This window comes from Lethenteron reissneri, chromosome 13, assembly GCF_015708825.2.
Source record: "Lethenteron reissneri isolate LAM-NWPU_2019-01 chromosome 13, ASM1570882v1, whole genome shotgun sequence".
Taxonomy (NCBI): Eukaryota; Metazoa; Chordata; class Hyperoartia; order Petromyzontiformes; family Petromyzontidae; genus Lethenteron; species Lethenteron reissneri.
Genome location: NC_083791.1, coordinates 6,809,722 through 6,823,936, shown reverse-complemented (window position 1 = coordinate 6,823,936; position 14,215 = coordinate 6,809,722). Strand labels below are relative to the sequence as shown.

The following is a 14,215-nucleotide window of genomic DNA, read 5'->3' as shown; positions in this document are numbered from 1 at the left end:
GATCGGGATCGAACCATTGCACTCCTGTATACCAGGCGAGGTAGTTAACATCCCACCACCGTGGTGCCCTGTGGTTTAGCAGTGATGTGACTCAAACCCTAATCTCTGAATCTCATGAGATACCATCAAAATAATGAAATAATGAATAATTGCAACAGCAATTCCAACAGGAGGCAATTATGAGCCAGTATCTTCACTCAAAAGTGGTTCATAATACAATCGGTATGTCATTAGATCGCTCACCATAGGAATGGTTTATGTTGGCAATGATACGGACAATAAATAGCATGATGGTTTTATATTGTTTGATTAATAATTCACAATAATTGTGATGATTGATGATACAATACAATATAACACAATTTGGATTTGCGACCACATGTCAAAATAATGCAACTGAGGGTGGGTTTTGGCATGGGCATGCATATCGTGTCCATCCATGATGGTTTATAATGATGATGATGCCAATGCTGGAGATAATGGCAATGCTGGAGATAATGTTACTGCTGCTGATGATCCTGCTGATGATGATGCTGCTGCTGATAACGATGCTGCTAATGATGGTGATGCTACTGCCACTGAGGATGAAGATGCTGATAACGATGCTGCTAAGGACGATGATCATGCTGCCACTGATGATAAAGATCCTGCTGTTAATAATTCTGCTAATGATGCTGACGATGCTACCGCTGATGATGACGATGTTGCCGCTGATTACGATTCTGCTAATGCTGCTGCCGATGCTGATGATTATGATGACGCTGCTGCCGCTGATAACGATTCTGCTGATGACGCCGACAGTGCTACACGACAACGATCTCACTCATCCGCACTTAATCCGGCGAGTGGGTGGGATGGTGGTGTGGGGGGGAACCCTTCACCTTTGATGGTGAGCCTCCCGCTGACGGCCGCCACCCCGAAGCTGTTCCACACCTCGCAGACGTAGGCCCCCGAGTCCTCCACCGTCGTGTCGGTGATGACGAGGCCCGAGCCGCCCGCGCCCCGCCGCCGGTCGGGAGGCAGCGGCACGCCGTCGCGGAGCCAGCGGGAACGCGGCGCCGGGTGTCCCGCGGCCGTGCACGCCAGCTCGGAGCGCGAACCCGACGCCGCCACCACGTGCGACGAGAAGCCGTCCAGAATCGACGGCGCAGAGTTCACCAACTCTGGCGGCGAAGAGGGGACGGGAACGGGCGGGTTTTGGCACGGTGTCGCGTTGCCGGTAAACGAAGCCGGCCGCGGCAATGTTGGGCTGTCCTTTTGGACAAACTATAAACTAAAACTAAACTATTTTTTATTTTAATAGGTAAGGTCCACTGAGCTATATAGCTCTTTTTCAGAAGCAACCTGGCCACACAAATGATAGGTCAACGAAATGGTTTATCATGGGCAAATTTATAGCAGCCAAATAATCTAAACGCACGTTGATTCTAATCATGGAGGGGAAAACCAGAGGACCCAGAGAAACATCCATGCGACCACGGGGAGAACATATAAACTTCCACATATACAGCCGCCAGGGTCGGGATCGAACTCACGACCTCCTGTATATCAGGTGAGGTAGTTAACATCTCACCACCGTGGTGCCCAGTCACTGTTGTCAATGCACTGCTGGATGAGGGCGTACGTCTCTATGGATATCCTCATTATGGGGGTTATTTGACCATACTTTTTCAAAGTGGTCAGTGTTGGTTGGTTGAAGGTAGGGAGCATAGACAATGGAGCACAGTATAGTCCAACAATGAATGTTGCTCCACTGCCCTCTGCTGACGTCGTAGGCCCACAGTGAACAATTAGATACCTCCATTTGTTGAAAATTTTTTGCACGTGTAGGTGAGATTGTGGATGTACAGTTAAGTAAAAATGTGTACAAAATTTAATTTAAAAAAATGCATGAATAATAACACCGCCTTATAACAGAATAAGTATATGATGATGTTGATTAAAATGTCCTTTCTTCAGAGACAAGGCAGACAGTTTAACACGTAGGCTTTCATGACCAATATCATACATAATAGAGGTTTTTGGGTTAGATCGCGTAAATAGATAAATGTGTCATTAAAACCCACCACCACCCGACACAGCCAACTAGTAAGGATTGTCACGTAAACAGGTTGACTCACTTTATAATTAGGGGGGGGGGGGGTCACACTAAAAACCGTGGGCCCCTCAGATCACTCTGCAGTATAATTCACCACATTTTTGCATTTATTTATGAACTTATTTTAAATGTAGTTAGCCGTTCACCATCTTATTTGCCCTTCGCCACATCCATGCATGTTTAACATGTAAGCTTTCGCGACCAATATTATCCATAATAGTTTTTGGGTTAGATCACGTAAATACAAGTATGTCGTTAAACCGCTACCATCCGACACAGCCAATTATTCAGGTTTGTCACGTAAACAAAATCTGCCAATTCGTTACTAGTTCAGCACACCGGTGTGTTGAGTAAAATCACAACATTTCGAATTCGTGTAAGACGTTCCGCCGTTAATTACAACCAGTATCATCAGGCGACAGCCGGTGTTGCGGATAAATCCTCCTGTTTCGGTCTTAAATCGAGGGATAAATGTGATGTCACTTTTTCTTTAGACATAACGTCTCTGTAGACGATCTCCACGACCCATCTTATTCACCGTCTGCCCTCTCATTCTAAACGCTCGCAACTTCTCAAGTTTTGTCAATTTTCATTCATCTACACTCTCTTGGATAGCCTCATTTAATCTATCACCTTTCACATCACCCCCCCCCCCCCACCACCTCTACACGATCGTTCAAGGAAGTGCTGATGAAGAGTTCACGTTAATCAAGCCTTCCCAGGCCATGCAATTCTCCACGATGTCAGCGTGTATCCCCCGCACGTCCGTGACCCCCACCATGAACGGCTAATCACAGTTATAAATAGGGAAATGTTCAAATATGAATGTTGGTAAACTGAGATTCACCTGAGGAGTACATCCTCACTCGCGAGGGATAATGTAATATCCACATGCATGCGGTTTTTTTCGTGTTGCCTCGAGGTAATTAGTAAGAACGGTGCCGTAACAGGCCAATAAAATACTGACAAAATGACCTTCAACGCAGGATAAATAGGGGGTACACGTTTACACATGTATTACAAATGCATAATTCTAACGACTAAAATTACTCCACCAACATATAATGGTGTGGTGGTGTTTTTTTGCCTTGAACGTTTGAATTCTCAGTTGCCCGTTTGGTTTTTTCATTTGAATCTTGTTTGTTTCTAGTGAATTAAAAAAACGTACTGTGGGATGTAATAACATCATAATTTTAACCTAAGAATATAGAAATACATGATCAAATGTTCCAATTATTACCTAGTAAATCATAATTACTCCATAATTAGAAGTGTATTTTAATTTAAAAAATATTAATCTTACATCTCAGTAATTGAACGCGAGGATAATTAAAGTGCGTACACTGTGAGAAATGCACATATTCATATTTAGTCATTCTGGGACTACACAGTATTTCATACTGGTAGGAACCTCCTGGTTACACCAGCCCACAGGAAATGATTGTGTCCGTCGTGCAGGGAGGGGCTGGGTGGGGAGGGAGGGGAGGGTGGGGAGGGGCTGGGTGGGGAGGGAGGGGAGGGTGGGGAGGGGCTGGGTGGGGAGGGTGGGGCTGGGTGGGCGGTGGGGAGGGGCTGGGTGGAGAGCGTGGGGGGTGGGAGGAGTGGGGCTGGGTGGGGAGGGGCTGGGTGGGGAGGGTGGGGCGGGTGGGCGGTGGGGAGGGGCTGGGTGGAGAGCGTGGGGGGTGGGAGGAGTGGGGCTGGGTGGGGAGGGGCTGGTCACCCCGTGGTGCCCTTATAAAACTCAACGTTTAACCTACTCACGCCGGCTTGTGCCCGCCCTCATAGTCGGCCATATTTGCGGAATACACCACGCCGCCATTGACCCTGGCCATTGACCGAGCAACCCAACGTTCCTACCAGCTCCCTCCGCAGGAATGTGTTAAATTAGTGTTTCAACCGAGATAATTATCCAGCTGTTCCACCTCAGATTCACTTTCAGACATGTGATAACACTTTTATAACAGCACGCATTCATACGTGCAAAGGAGTTTGAGATTTACCCAGCAGCACGAATACACAATCAACGTGAAAGGTCTTTTTTTTTGTAGTGGACATTAGAGAGTATTATTTATATCATAACCGGAGCAATGAGCAACGCAAACCACGACATATCTGGTTAACTTTACACAGCCAGATGAATGGGTGGGTCATTAGCTCTTTTAGCTGAATGGACAAAACAGAGAGAATGCCTGCGGATGGAATGGACGAGAATGGAGAGATTCAAAATATGATGCGAACGTGTGGATGGATTAATGGAGGGAGCAATGAGCAACGCAAACCACAACATATCTGAAATCTGGTTAACTTCACAGACAGATGAATGGGTGCGTCATTAGCTGCCTTAGCTGAACGGACAAAACAGAGAGAATGCCTGCGGATGGGATGGACGGGAACGGAGAGATTAAACAGATGATTCTATATTTGAAGCTTTCGTGACTGCAAGGATTCATATTCTTAGGTTTTTTCGGTAAAGTCACGTAGGTAAAAAATTTAAATAAAAATTAATAAAAGTAAAATTAAAATAAAATAAAAATCACGACGTTTCGGAGGCAACACAAGCATCCGTCTTCAGGTGGAACCGTCACAGCAAGATAGCTGTATCAAGTAAGAGAAATTCCAAGAAAACAGTCCTTGTATATATGTAGAGGTGATACGCGCTGGGATTAAGGATCGTAGGCACAGTGCGTGATGATTGGCTGTGTAGGTGGTGACGCGCGCTGACGGTGGAGGATCAGGGGTCAGCGCGGGGTCGTGGGTTACGGGGTACCGATTGGCTGTGGGCGGTGACGCGCTGAGAGGGAGTGATCAGGTGGCAGCGCAGTGTGATTGGTGGAGTAATGTTAACACGCGCTGGGGAAAGCGGATCGTAGAGAGAGTGCGTCGTGATTGGGTCATTAAGGAACGACGCTCACGTCGACGCCGCATCAGCTCCGTCCCTCGTGAGCAGGGGCTATAAAAGGGGATGCACACAGGCGTAAGGGCAGTGTGTAACCAGCGAAGAAGGAAGACGGGGATGAAGACCTAGAGCCCTGCGGTACCTAGCCCCGCTGTCCTAAGGGGACCGGGACTCTGTGTAACCCAGAGGCGAGTGTAGTGGGTGTAGCCATAGGTCTACACGAGCCGAATGTACTATGTGTAGCCAGGGCATAGGGCTTACACGAGTCGAGTGTATTGTGTAGCCAGAGGCATAGGGCTTACACGAGTCGAGTATATTGTGTGTAGCCAGAGGCATAGGGTCTACACGAGTCAAGTGTATCGGGTGTAGCCAGAGGCCTAGAGCTTACACGAGATTAGTGGAGTGTGTCGGAGGAAGAAGAGAGACCACACGTTGTATTGTGATACCTAAAGGATTTAATAAAAGTGTGTTACCCGTCAAGAAGTTCCTGCCGTCAATTCCCATACTTCAACTGGCGTCAGAAGTGAAACGGTCCTCCAAGCATGGATACAAGGAGGAACCGTCGGACCCACGGGATTGACCACGAGGACAACCTCGACGACGCGGGCCAGCGGGCATCAGGGGGTGAGGAAGAGGAGCTGCCCACGGGGCAGGATCCACCGACGGCGCCGGTCGAGCGACGGGGGACTGACACCGTGCTTCACGAGGCACACTCCCGTCTGGCGGAGCTGCTGCTCGCCGCCGCGTCCATCTTGGCGGAGATCAGCTCGTCGGGAGGAGCGGGGACGGCGGCCGACGTGCTACAGGGTCGCCCTGCAGATTCCCGCCAAAACGATTTGGCGATTCCCGCCATTTCATCCGCTCCAACTTTTGGCGGGAACGGCCATCACCACGTGACAGCGGTTCTCCATGCGCGGCCGCTGACGTCACCAACGCGCGCGGCGGACCGCCATCACACACCCGCCACTGGGGCCGCCATCTTACACACCGACGGGGGGGCAGAGAGGAAGCACGAGGAGGAGGACGACTTTATCTTTCAGCAGCGCCTTCCCACGTTGTCAGCATTCAAGGCGGAAGGCGGGGATTGGAGCCAATTTCAGCGCAGATTTTTGGCGCATCAAGAGATGTCCGCCTGGTCCGACGCTACGGCACTGCGGGCACTGCCTGCCATGCTGGACGACAACGCGCTCGCGGCCTTCACGTCCGCACGCAGGTCGGACCGCTCCACGCTCAAGGATGCGCTGGCTCTCATGGCCAAAGTCTACGGTCCTCCCTCGGCGTGCCGCCATCATTTCTACGCAAGACGGAAGGCGGACACGGAGACCGTGCTCGCCTACCGCACGGCGTTGCTCGCTCTCGCTGACGCCGCGTTCCCTCGTATGGACGAGGAGGGCCAAGATGCGATGGTTTTGGAGCAGCTGCTCAAGTTGGCGCAGGACCTGGGGGTCCCCATCAACACGGCCGACGACACCGATATTTCTTCATTACGGGTCGCCACGAGCATGCAAGCGCACGAGGTCCTTCAACGGAAGCAGGGGGTCGTCTGCAACGCTGCCGTGCCCTCAACTCCGGGTCCGGTTGACACCGTGCCCCAAGTCGTCAGCCCACGAGAGGACGCGTTCATCGCGGGACGAGCGGGGGACTGGAGGTCGGGGGGTCGTTCGCCTCTGCGAGCGGCCCGCAAGCTGGAGCAACCGAGATCTCCGACTACTGTCATCACCTGCTATAACTGCGGCCTTCGTGGCCACGTGGCCTCCGGTTGCCGCGCCCCACGTCAGCGCGCCAGGGGACCTCGGCTGGACGACGACCAAGGCCCCAAGTCATCACTGCAAACCCCGGCAAGTCGCGGCACCTCACATGCTTGGCCCGCATACTCGACACGTATGGGTCGTCGCGTTGCGACGAGGGAGAGCCGAGTAGAGTTCGGGGATTCGGTTCGGAGAGGGGGGTTCGGCCGGGACCGGGGAGACATTAAATGGTCGGAATTGGGGCACAGAATAGTGGCTGCCTCAGCGGGTTCATCCGTCGTTACCGGATCGATTGATGGGGTCGAGGTCAGGGTGTTAGTGGACACGGGGGCATCGGCGACTATTATTTCGGATCTCATTTATAATATTCTCCCGGTACAATGTCGTCCGCTTCTTCCGGTGGATGTGCCATTTTACGCCGCTAACGGGGGATCGTTGGGCATTATCGGTCAGATTAGGGCGTCCATTTGCATTGGTGATATCAAATTGTCGGGACCCGTTTTCGTTTCATCTTCCCTGGCGGTTCCTTGCCTATTGGGCACTGATTTTTTGGCGAAAATGCCCATCAAAATTCTCATTGATCAGCGTTGCATTGAACTACCATCGGGTCGCCGTATTTCATTTTTGACGAGCCCTAATGTAATTCGGACGGCGTGCGCTACCATTCAGGCGTTAGCAACACAGACCGTGCACGTGCCCCCGGGTTCACAAATGTTGATTCCCCTCCGGTTACGGAAGCCATGGGGGAAGGAGGCCTCGGAACAGGCCATGCTTTTGGGTCCTTCTAATAGGGCTGTTGGAGGTCTCGATTTATCGGTGGCTCACACTTTGGTTGGGGCAGACAGGGATCCGTTTGTCATGGTTTTAAACGCTGGGGCGCGGCCGGCCGTCATTCAGCAGGGCACCGTGCTGGCTCACGCGGCACGGGTCCCTGCGGAGGAGAGGCTGGTTGCGCAGGCTGATCCGAGCCCCACGAATAGCGTACCATCAAAGGAGGACCTAGATTGGATTGATATGCTGTGCGCGGACTCTGACGATTTGTCAGCGCTACAGTTGGGTGCGTTGCGCGGGTTGCTGATTGAATTTTCGGATGTCTTCAGTAAACATAAGTATGATATCGGATGCACGGACCTGCTACGCCACCACATTGAAACGGGCGATGCGGCACCGGTCAGGCAAAATCCCTTCCGACTGAGTCCTGCTGAGAAGGAACATGTTCAGTCGGCAGTTAACGATATGCTGGAAGCCGACATTATTTCGCCTTCTTCCAGTCCTTGGGGAGCACCTATTGTGCTCGTTAAAAAGCAGGACGGGTCCCTGCGATTTTGCGTCGATTTCCGCCGCCTGAATAAGATCTCGGTGGCCGACGCATATCCGCTCCCCAGGATGGACGAGTCTCTCGATGCATTGTCCGGTGCGCGATACTTCTCGACTCTTGATTTATTGTCCGGATTTTGGCAGTTGCCACTCGACGAGGAGTCTAAGCCTAAGACTGCATTCCGGACTCCAGGGGGCCTGTTTCAGTTTAACCGGTTACCCATGGGACTTCACTCCTCTCCTGCGACGTTTCAGCGTCTTATGGAATTGGTTTTGTCGGGCTTGCAGTGGGAGACATGCCTCATTTACCTTGACGATGTCATTGTTTTCGGTAAAACGTTCGAAGAACACCTCCAGCGATTGAGAGGGGTGTTCTTGCGAATGCGATCGGCTAAATTAAAGTTTAAACCGGCCAAATGCCATCTTTTTCGTAAATCCGTGAGGTACTTGGGTCACATTGTCGACTCTTCGGGGATTTCTACCGATCCTGCGAAGACGGACTGTGTCAGTTCGTGGCCGACGCCCACGTCAGTGTCAGACGTGCGCAGTTTCATCGGTTTTGCTTCGTATTATCGCCGATTCGTTGAGCACTTCGCCACCATTGCAAAGCCCTTGCACGCTTTAACGGCAAAAGGAGTGAAGTTCCGGTGGGGACCGGAGGAGGAGGCTGCATTCTGCTCCCTCCGGGACGCCTTGGTAAGGGCCCCACCCTTGTGCTATCCGGACTTTGAGAGTCCCTTCTTGCTAGACACGGATGCTAGCAACACGGGCATTGGGGGAGTGCTGTCCCAAGTCGTTGGAGGGGTCGAACGGGTGGTCGCCTATGGTAGCAGGGTGTTGTCGCCGGCAGAGCAGCGCTACTGCGTCACCCGTCGTGAACTACTTGCCATTGTTTTTTTTGTACAACAATTCAGGCCATATCTCTATGGTCGTCATTTCACGGTCCGGACGGACCATGCGGCGCTCCAGTATTCATTACGGGTTGCCCAGCCCTCGGGCCAATTGTCGCGGTGGTTGGAAGTCCTCCAGGACTATCAGTTCACGACTACGTACCGTAAAGGGTTGCGACACACGAATGCCGATGCCCTGTCGCGGTTGTTGCCTTGTTACAAATGTGCGTGCTTATCGGGATCGGCGCGCTGTAAACCTCCGGTTACGGAAGGTAGGGAGGCGTTGGTTGCGACCGCGAGCACACCAATTGGGGATGGTCCCGCTACCCCAGGGGGTCAGGACTCGCTGCTCTCACTGTCGTTGATTGAGTGGGGCCGTCTCCAAATGGCGGACAGCTCCCTGCTGGCATTGCGCCGAAAGACGGAGGGTTCCGAAGGTAGCCACGACCGAACTGGCTCCTACGAGCTTAAGCAGGGCCTGTTGATGAGATGGGACAGTTTGTCCCGGCGGCATGCGATTGTGGTGCCTTCTGCTGTGAGGGGGAAGGTTGTCTTGGCCGCACACGAACGCCTCTTGCATTTGGGAGTTAACAAAACGCTTGCCCTGCTTCAGCGTGACTATTATTGGCCGGGAATGGGGGGTGACGTGGTGAATATTCTGAAGGGTTGTGTTGAGTGCGCCAGACGGAAACCACCGCCCGTGGCAGCTAATCCACCGCTGCAATCTATTCAGGTCTCGCGCACTAACGAGCTCGTTGCACTCGATATTCTGGGGCCCTTTCCGGTCACGCCTAGGGGTAATAAGTACCTGTTGGTGGGGGTCGAATATTTTACCCGGTGGCCTATGGCGTGGCCACTCGCCAACCAGTCGGCGGCGGCTGTGACGGACGCCTTTGTCCAGGGCTACGTCCTGGACAAGGGGGCTCCCGAACGCTTGCTGACTGACCAAGGGAAAAATTTTTCGAGTAAATTACTGCAGGAGGTGTGCGACCTGTTGGGTACCAAAAAGGTGCGTACCTCCCCGTACCACCCGCAGACGGACGGGATGGTGGAGAGGCTTAACAGGACATTGACCTCTATGCTGTGCCAGCAGGTGTGTGAGTCGCATGTTGATTGGGACCTGCAGGTCCCTGGGGTCCTTGCCGCGTATAGAATGGCCCCCCATGCAGCTACGGGGTTTTCCCCGTTTTTTCTAATGTACGGTCGGGAAGCCGACCCGCCCATGGAAACGCAGCTGGGTCTGCCCGCACCACGAACTAATTCTAAATTGGCAGAGCATATTAAATTTAATATTCATAAACTGACAGAGGCAAGGGAGGCCGCACGGCTTAATTCGCGGGCTCGCCAAATTGCGAACGAGCGGTTGCGGGCACGGAAGGTGTCCATGCACAATTGGGAACCAGGTGACAAGGCCTGGCTGCATTGCCCTCAGGCACCTTTGGCCACGTCGCCTAAATTGTTGAAGCCGTGGCGGGGACCCGTGGAGGTCGTGCGGGTGGCACGCCCCCAGTGCGTTCAGATAAAATGGGGGAAACGCCGTTGGTACGTCCACCCCTCCCGACTGAAACCGTTCTCGCCTCCGTATGGCCTCCCCTTGTGTCGTGAGGGCCGAGCATGTGACGTGACCGACGACCCTGAGGGGGAATTGTCCTTGCCTGCTCCTCACATGTCTCCGCCTGATCCGCTCCCAGGTGTCTCGGAACTGACTGCTGCCGACCACCGGCGGCCGGATCTTCACGGCGGGGCCGGTCCTTCCAGGCCAGACCCGTGCCGTCTAGAGCTGCCGGAGACACCGGACGGTCGCCAACGTCCCGTTCCATACGACGGACCGGCCAGACGGACTCGCGCTAGGTCGCGCTACTTTGTGTAACCTACCACGTGCGGAGTCGAGGCAGCCGGAGCGCCTCGGCACTGCGTGGGTCACAGTGACACTTGGCGCGTTCGTTTTACGGTGTTCGCTTTTATTGTGTTGTTCGTCGGGCTGTATATTGCTTCATATTTAAGGTTGTGTTATGTTATTGTTGTTGTGTTACGGGGCACACTGGGATGTGGAGTTCTTTATTACTGCGTTGCGTTATGTTGTGTTGTAGGTTAACAGCCGGGCCGGCTGCAAGCTATGTGGGAGGGGGTGATGTAGAGGTGATACGCGCTGGGATTAAGGATCGTAGGCACAGTGCGTGATGATTGGCTGTGTAGGTGGTGACGCGCGCTGACGGTGGAGGATCAGGGGTCAGCGCGGGGTCGTGGGTTACGGGGTACCGATTGGCTGTGGGCGGTGACGCGCTGAGAGGGAGTGATCAGGTGGCAGCGCAGTGTGATTGGTGGAGTAATGTTAACACGCGCTGGGGAAAGCGGATCGTAGAGAGAGTGCGTCGTGATTGGGTCATTAAGGAACGACGCTCACGTCGACGCCGCATCAGCTCCGTCCCTCGTGAGCAGGGGCTATAAAAGGGGATGCACACAGGCGTAAGGGCAGTGTGTAACCAGCGAAGAAGGAAGACGGGGATGAAGACCTAGAGCCCTGCGGTACCTAGCCCCGCTGTCCTAAGGGGACCGGGACTCTGTGTAACCCAGAGGCGAGTGTAGTGGGTGTAGCCATAGGTCTACACGAGCCGAATGTACTATGTGTAGCCAGGGCATAGGGCTTACACGAGTCGAGTGTATTGTGTAGCCAGAGGCATAGGGCTTACACGAGTCGAGTATATTGTGTGTAGCCAGAGGCATAGGGTCTACACGAGTCAAGTGTATCGGGTGTAGCCAGAGGCCTAGAGCTTACACGAGATTAGTGGAGTGTGTCGGAGGAAGAAGAGAGACCACACGTTGTATTGTGATACCTAAAGGATTTAATAAAAGTGTGTTACCCGTCAAGAAGTTCCTGCCGTCAATTCCCATACTTCATATATACTGGTTGAGGGTGGGAGGAGCCAAGGTAGGCCCTGAATATTATTTTTGTGAGGTTCGGTGCGGCTGAAGCACGCTGTTTATTTAACTTTTATTAATTTAAATTAAATTTTTTTTACCTACGTGACTTTACCGAAAAAACCTAAGAATATAGACAGATGATGCGCACGCGTGGATGGATGGATGCACACGCGTGGATGGATGCCCTAGGGGTGGCACGAGCCGGCTTCTGGTACCGGTGACGGTCAGCCTGCCGCTATTGCTCTGCCGCGTCTCGCTCGTGTAGCGGTGGCGGGTGGAGCAGCGGTAGCTTGAGAGGCCGTCCTCTGTCTGCACGTCCGACACGTAGAGGGCTCCCGTGGACGAGATGCGATAGCGGTCTCCTGCGGGAGCGGCAGATAGCGTGGAGAGACACGGCACGCGTCATTTGAGTTGCATTCTCTCCCCCCCCATCACCACCACCAGCACCACCTCGGCCGCAAAGACCACATACTCGCAGAAGAAGAAATAGCGGCGGCGTGAATGTCTCGAGTAGCCTGCAGCACCTTCAAGAGTGGGACACTTCCACGAATTAGTAGGTTTGGGGCCGTCCATAAATGACGTCACGCGATTTTGGACGATTTTCGACCCCCCCTCGTCACACGGCGTCACAAAAAGTCAGACCCCCCCCTCAAATATGACGTCACAAAGCTTTGCCCCCCCCCCCCCAATAAAACATGCTTCAAATCGCTTTAAACTATTGTCATTGTAGTGCGTATTTAATGTGGCGCTACACTCTGATGTTGTAAGAGAAAACATTTATTAAAAAGTATATTTAATTAAGCAGAACGTGTTGTCTATATTTATTTAAAGTTGCGCATTTTTACGTGACGTCACATTTCTCAACACCCCCCCCCCCCTCGTCACACATCGTCACAAAAGTCTGACCCCCCCCCTGCCCCCTAGGTGCGTGACGTCATTTATGGACGGCCCCTTTTCCGGTCATCCTCACAGCAACGGCTTTTTAGCTGGCCATCGAACAAAGGCGGTCACCGCGTCGCGCGCTTTCAGATGGACTTCTGTGGCCGCTTGGAAACTCTCTTCCTTCCGAAATTAGTTTGTCGTTCTTCCCCCACAACCTCCGATTAGCGCGGTTGGTTACGTACGGTGCGACACACATACCGTACATGCATACGCTCTTTTAGCCTTTTTTCATTGCAATGACATACGAAAGGGTTAGCGCACTCGCCCCACTTCTGCAAGACCGCGTCGCCAGAAGAAATAGCTGCGTAAAAGTCGTCAGCAACCTGCAGCACCTTCAGAGCAGGAAACTTCTACTTTCTAGCAACCTGGCGGCATGTGCACTTCAATATCGATGTGTCTCTTTCAGTGAAGACTTCGTGATCGTTTCATGGACTGAAGTGCGTGCCACGTGCGTCGTGCATTACGCGGCCATTTCCAGATACGAATGCAGCAATGGTCAAGCCCCACCATTTGTGTCCTGCATCTCCCCGTTGAACCCCGTCAAAATAATAAGTGTGTAACGTGTGCATGTTAGACAGAACTGATAAAGGGGAATATTTTTTGTGTGTGTATATAAAACCACTTTCATAGCACACTACACGCATGAGGAGGGTCATTTCAATCATGGACAGAGCTACGTTGGGAGGCCATGATCGCTGACATCTTTGAGAAAAGATACGGCAAATCGATGTTTACCGGGATATAGGAGACAAGTGAAATGTGTAAGCGCGTATGTTTTTTTATAAGACTATACCTCTTAAATAAGCGGACGCATGTCAATATGACTCTCCATTTACTACTATAATGAGCCAAGAATGTCTGTGTGTCCCGCGCGTGACGTCACTCCACGTCGGCCAGCCCCCCTCATTAATAACCATGAGCGGGTGACGTCCTCCACATGCCCCCCCCCTCATTAATAACCATGAGTGGGTGACATCACTCCACATGTAGCACCCCCCCTCATTAATAACCATGAGCGTGTGACGTCACTCCATATCCAACAGTCCCCCACATTAGTAATCATGAAGAGGTGAGGTCTTCAAAATGGACACCACCTCCCTCCATTAATAATAATTAGTGGGTGACGTCACTCCACATGGGGGGGGGGGGGCGCCTCCTCCCCCCTCCTCGGCGTCAACTTACAACCCTCACTACAAAGGCAGAACCCTCACGTCACGTGATCTCCGTGACGCTGTTGAGACATCAAAGTAAAAAGGACGTCATGATGAACAAGGGATTATAACCTTAAAGTGAAATAAGTCTGTGTCACCGCGGCCTTACAAATTGCACAAGAATGGATGCAATTAATATCACGTCGCGGTCTGCTTTTCGTTTACAAGTTTAAGATTTACTGAAATACACC

At 52.3% G+C, this 14,215-nt stretch overlaps 1 protein-coding gene across 2 annotated transcripts in view; it reads right to left on the bottom strand.

Annotated features, from left to right (window-relative positions):
* LOC133342054 (cell adhesion molecule DSCAML1-like) overlaps positions 1–14,215 on the bottom strand; it is a 181,868-nt gene that overhangs the window by 87,596 nt on the left and 80,057 nt on the right. For both annotated transcript variants that reach the window (XM_061550959.1, XM_061550960.1), the window contains exons 4-5: positions 12,087–12,233; positions 882–1,163 (exon numbers count right to left, since the gene is read on the bottom strand). In XM_061550959.1, coding sequence (XP_061406943.1) covers positions 882–1,163; positions 12,087–12,233 — 429 coding nt within the window. The remainder of the gene's footprint in view (positions 1–881; positions 1,164–12,086; positions 12,234–14,215) is intronic.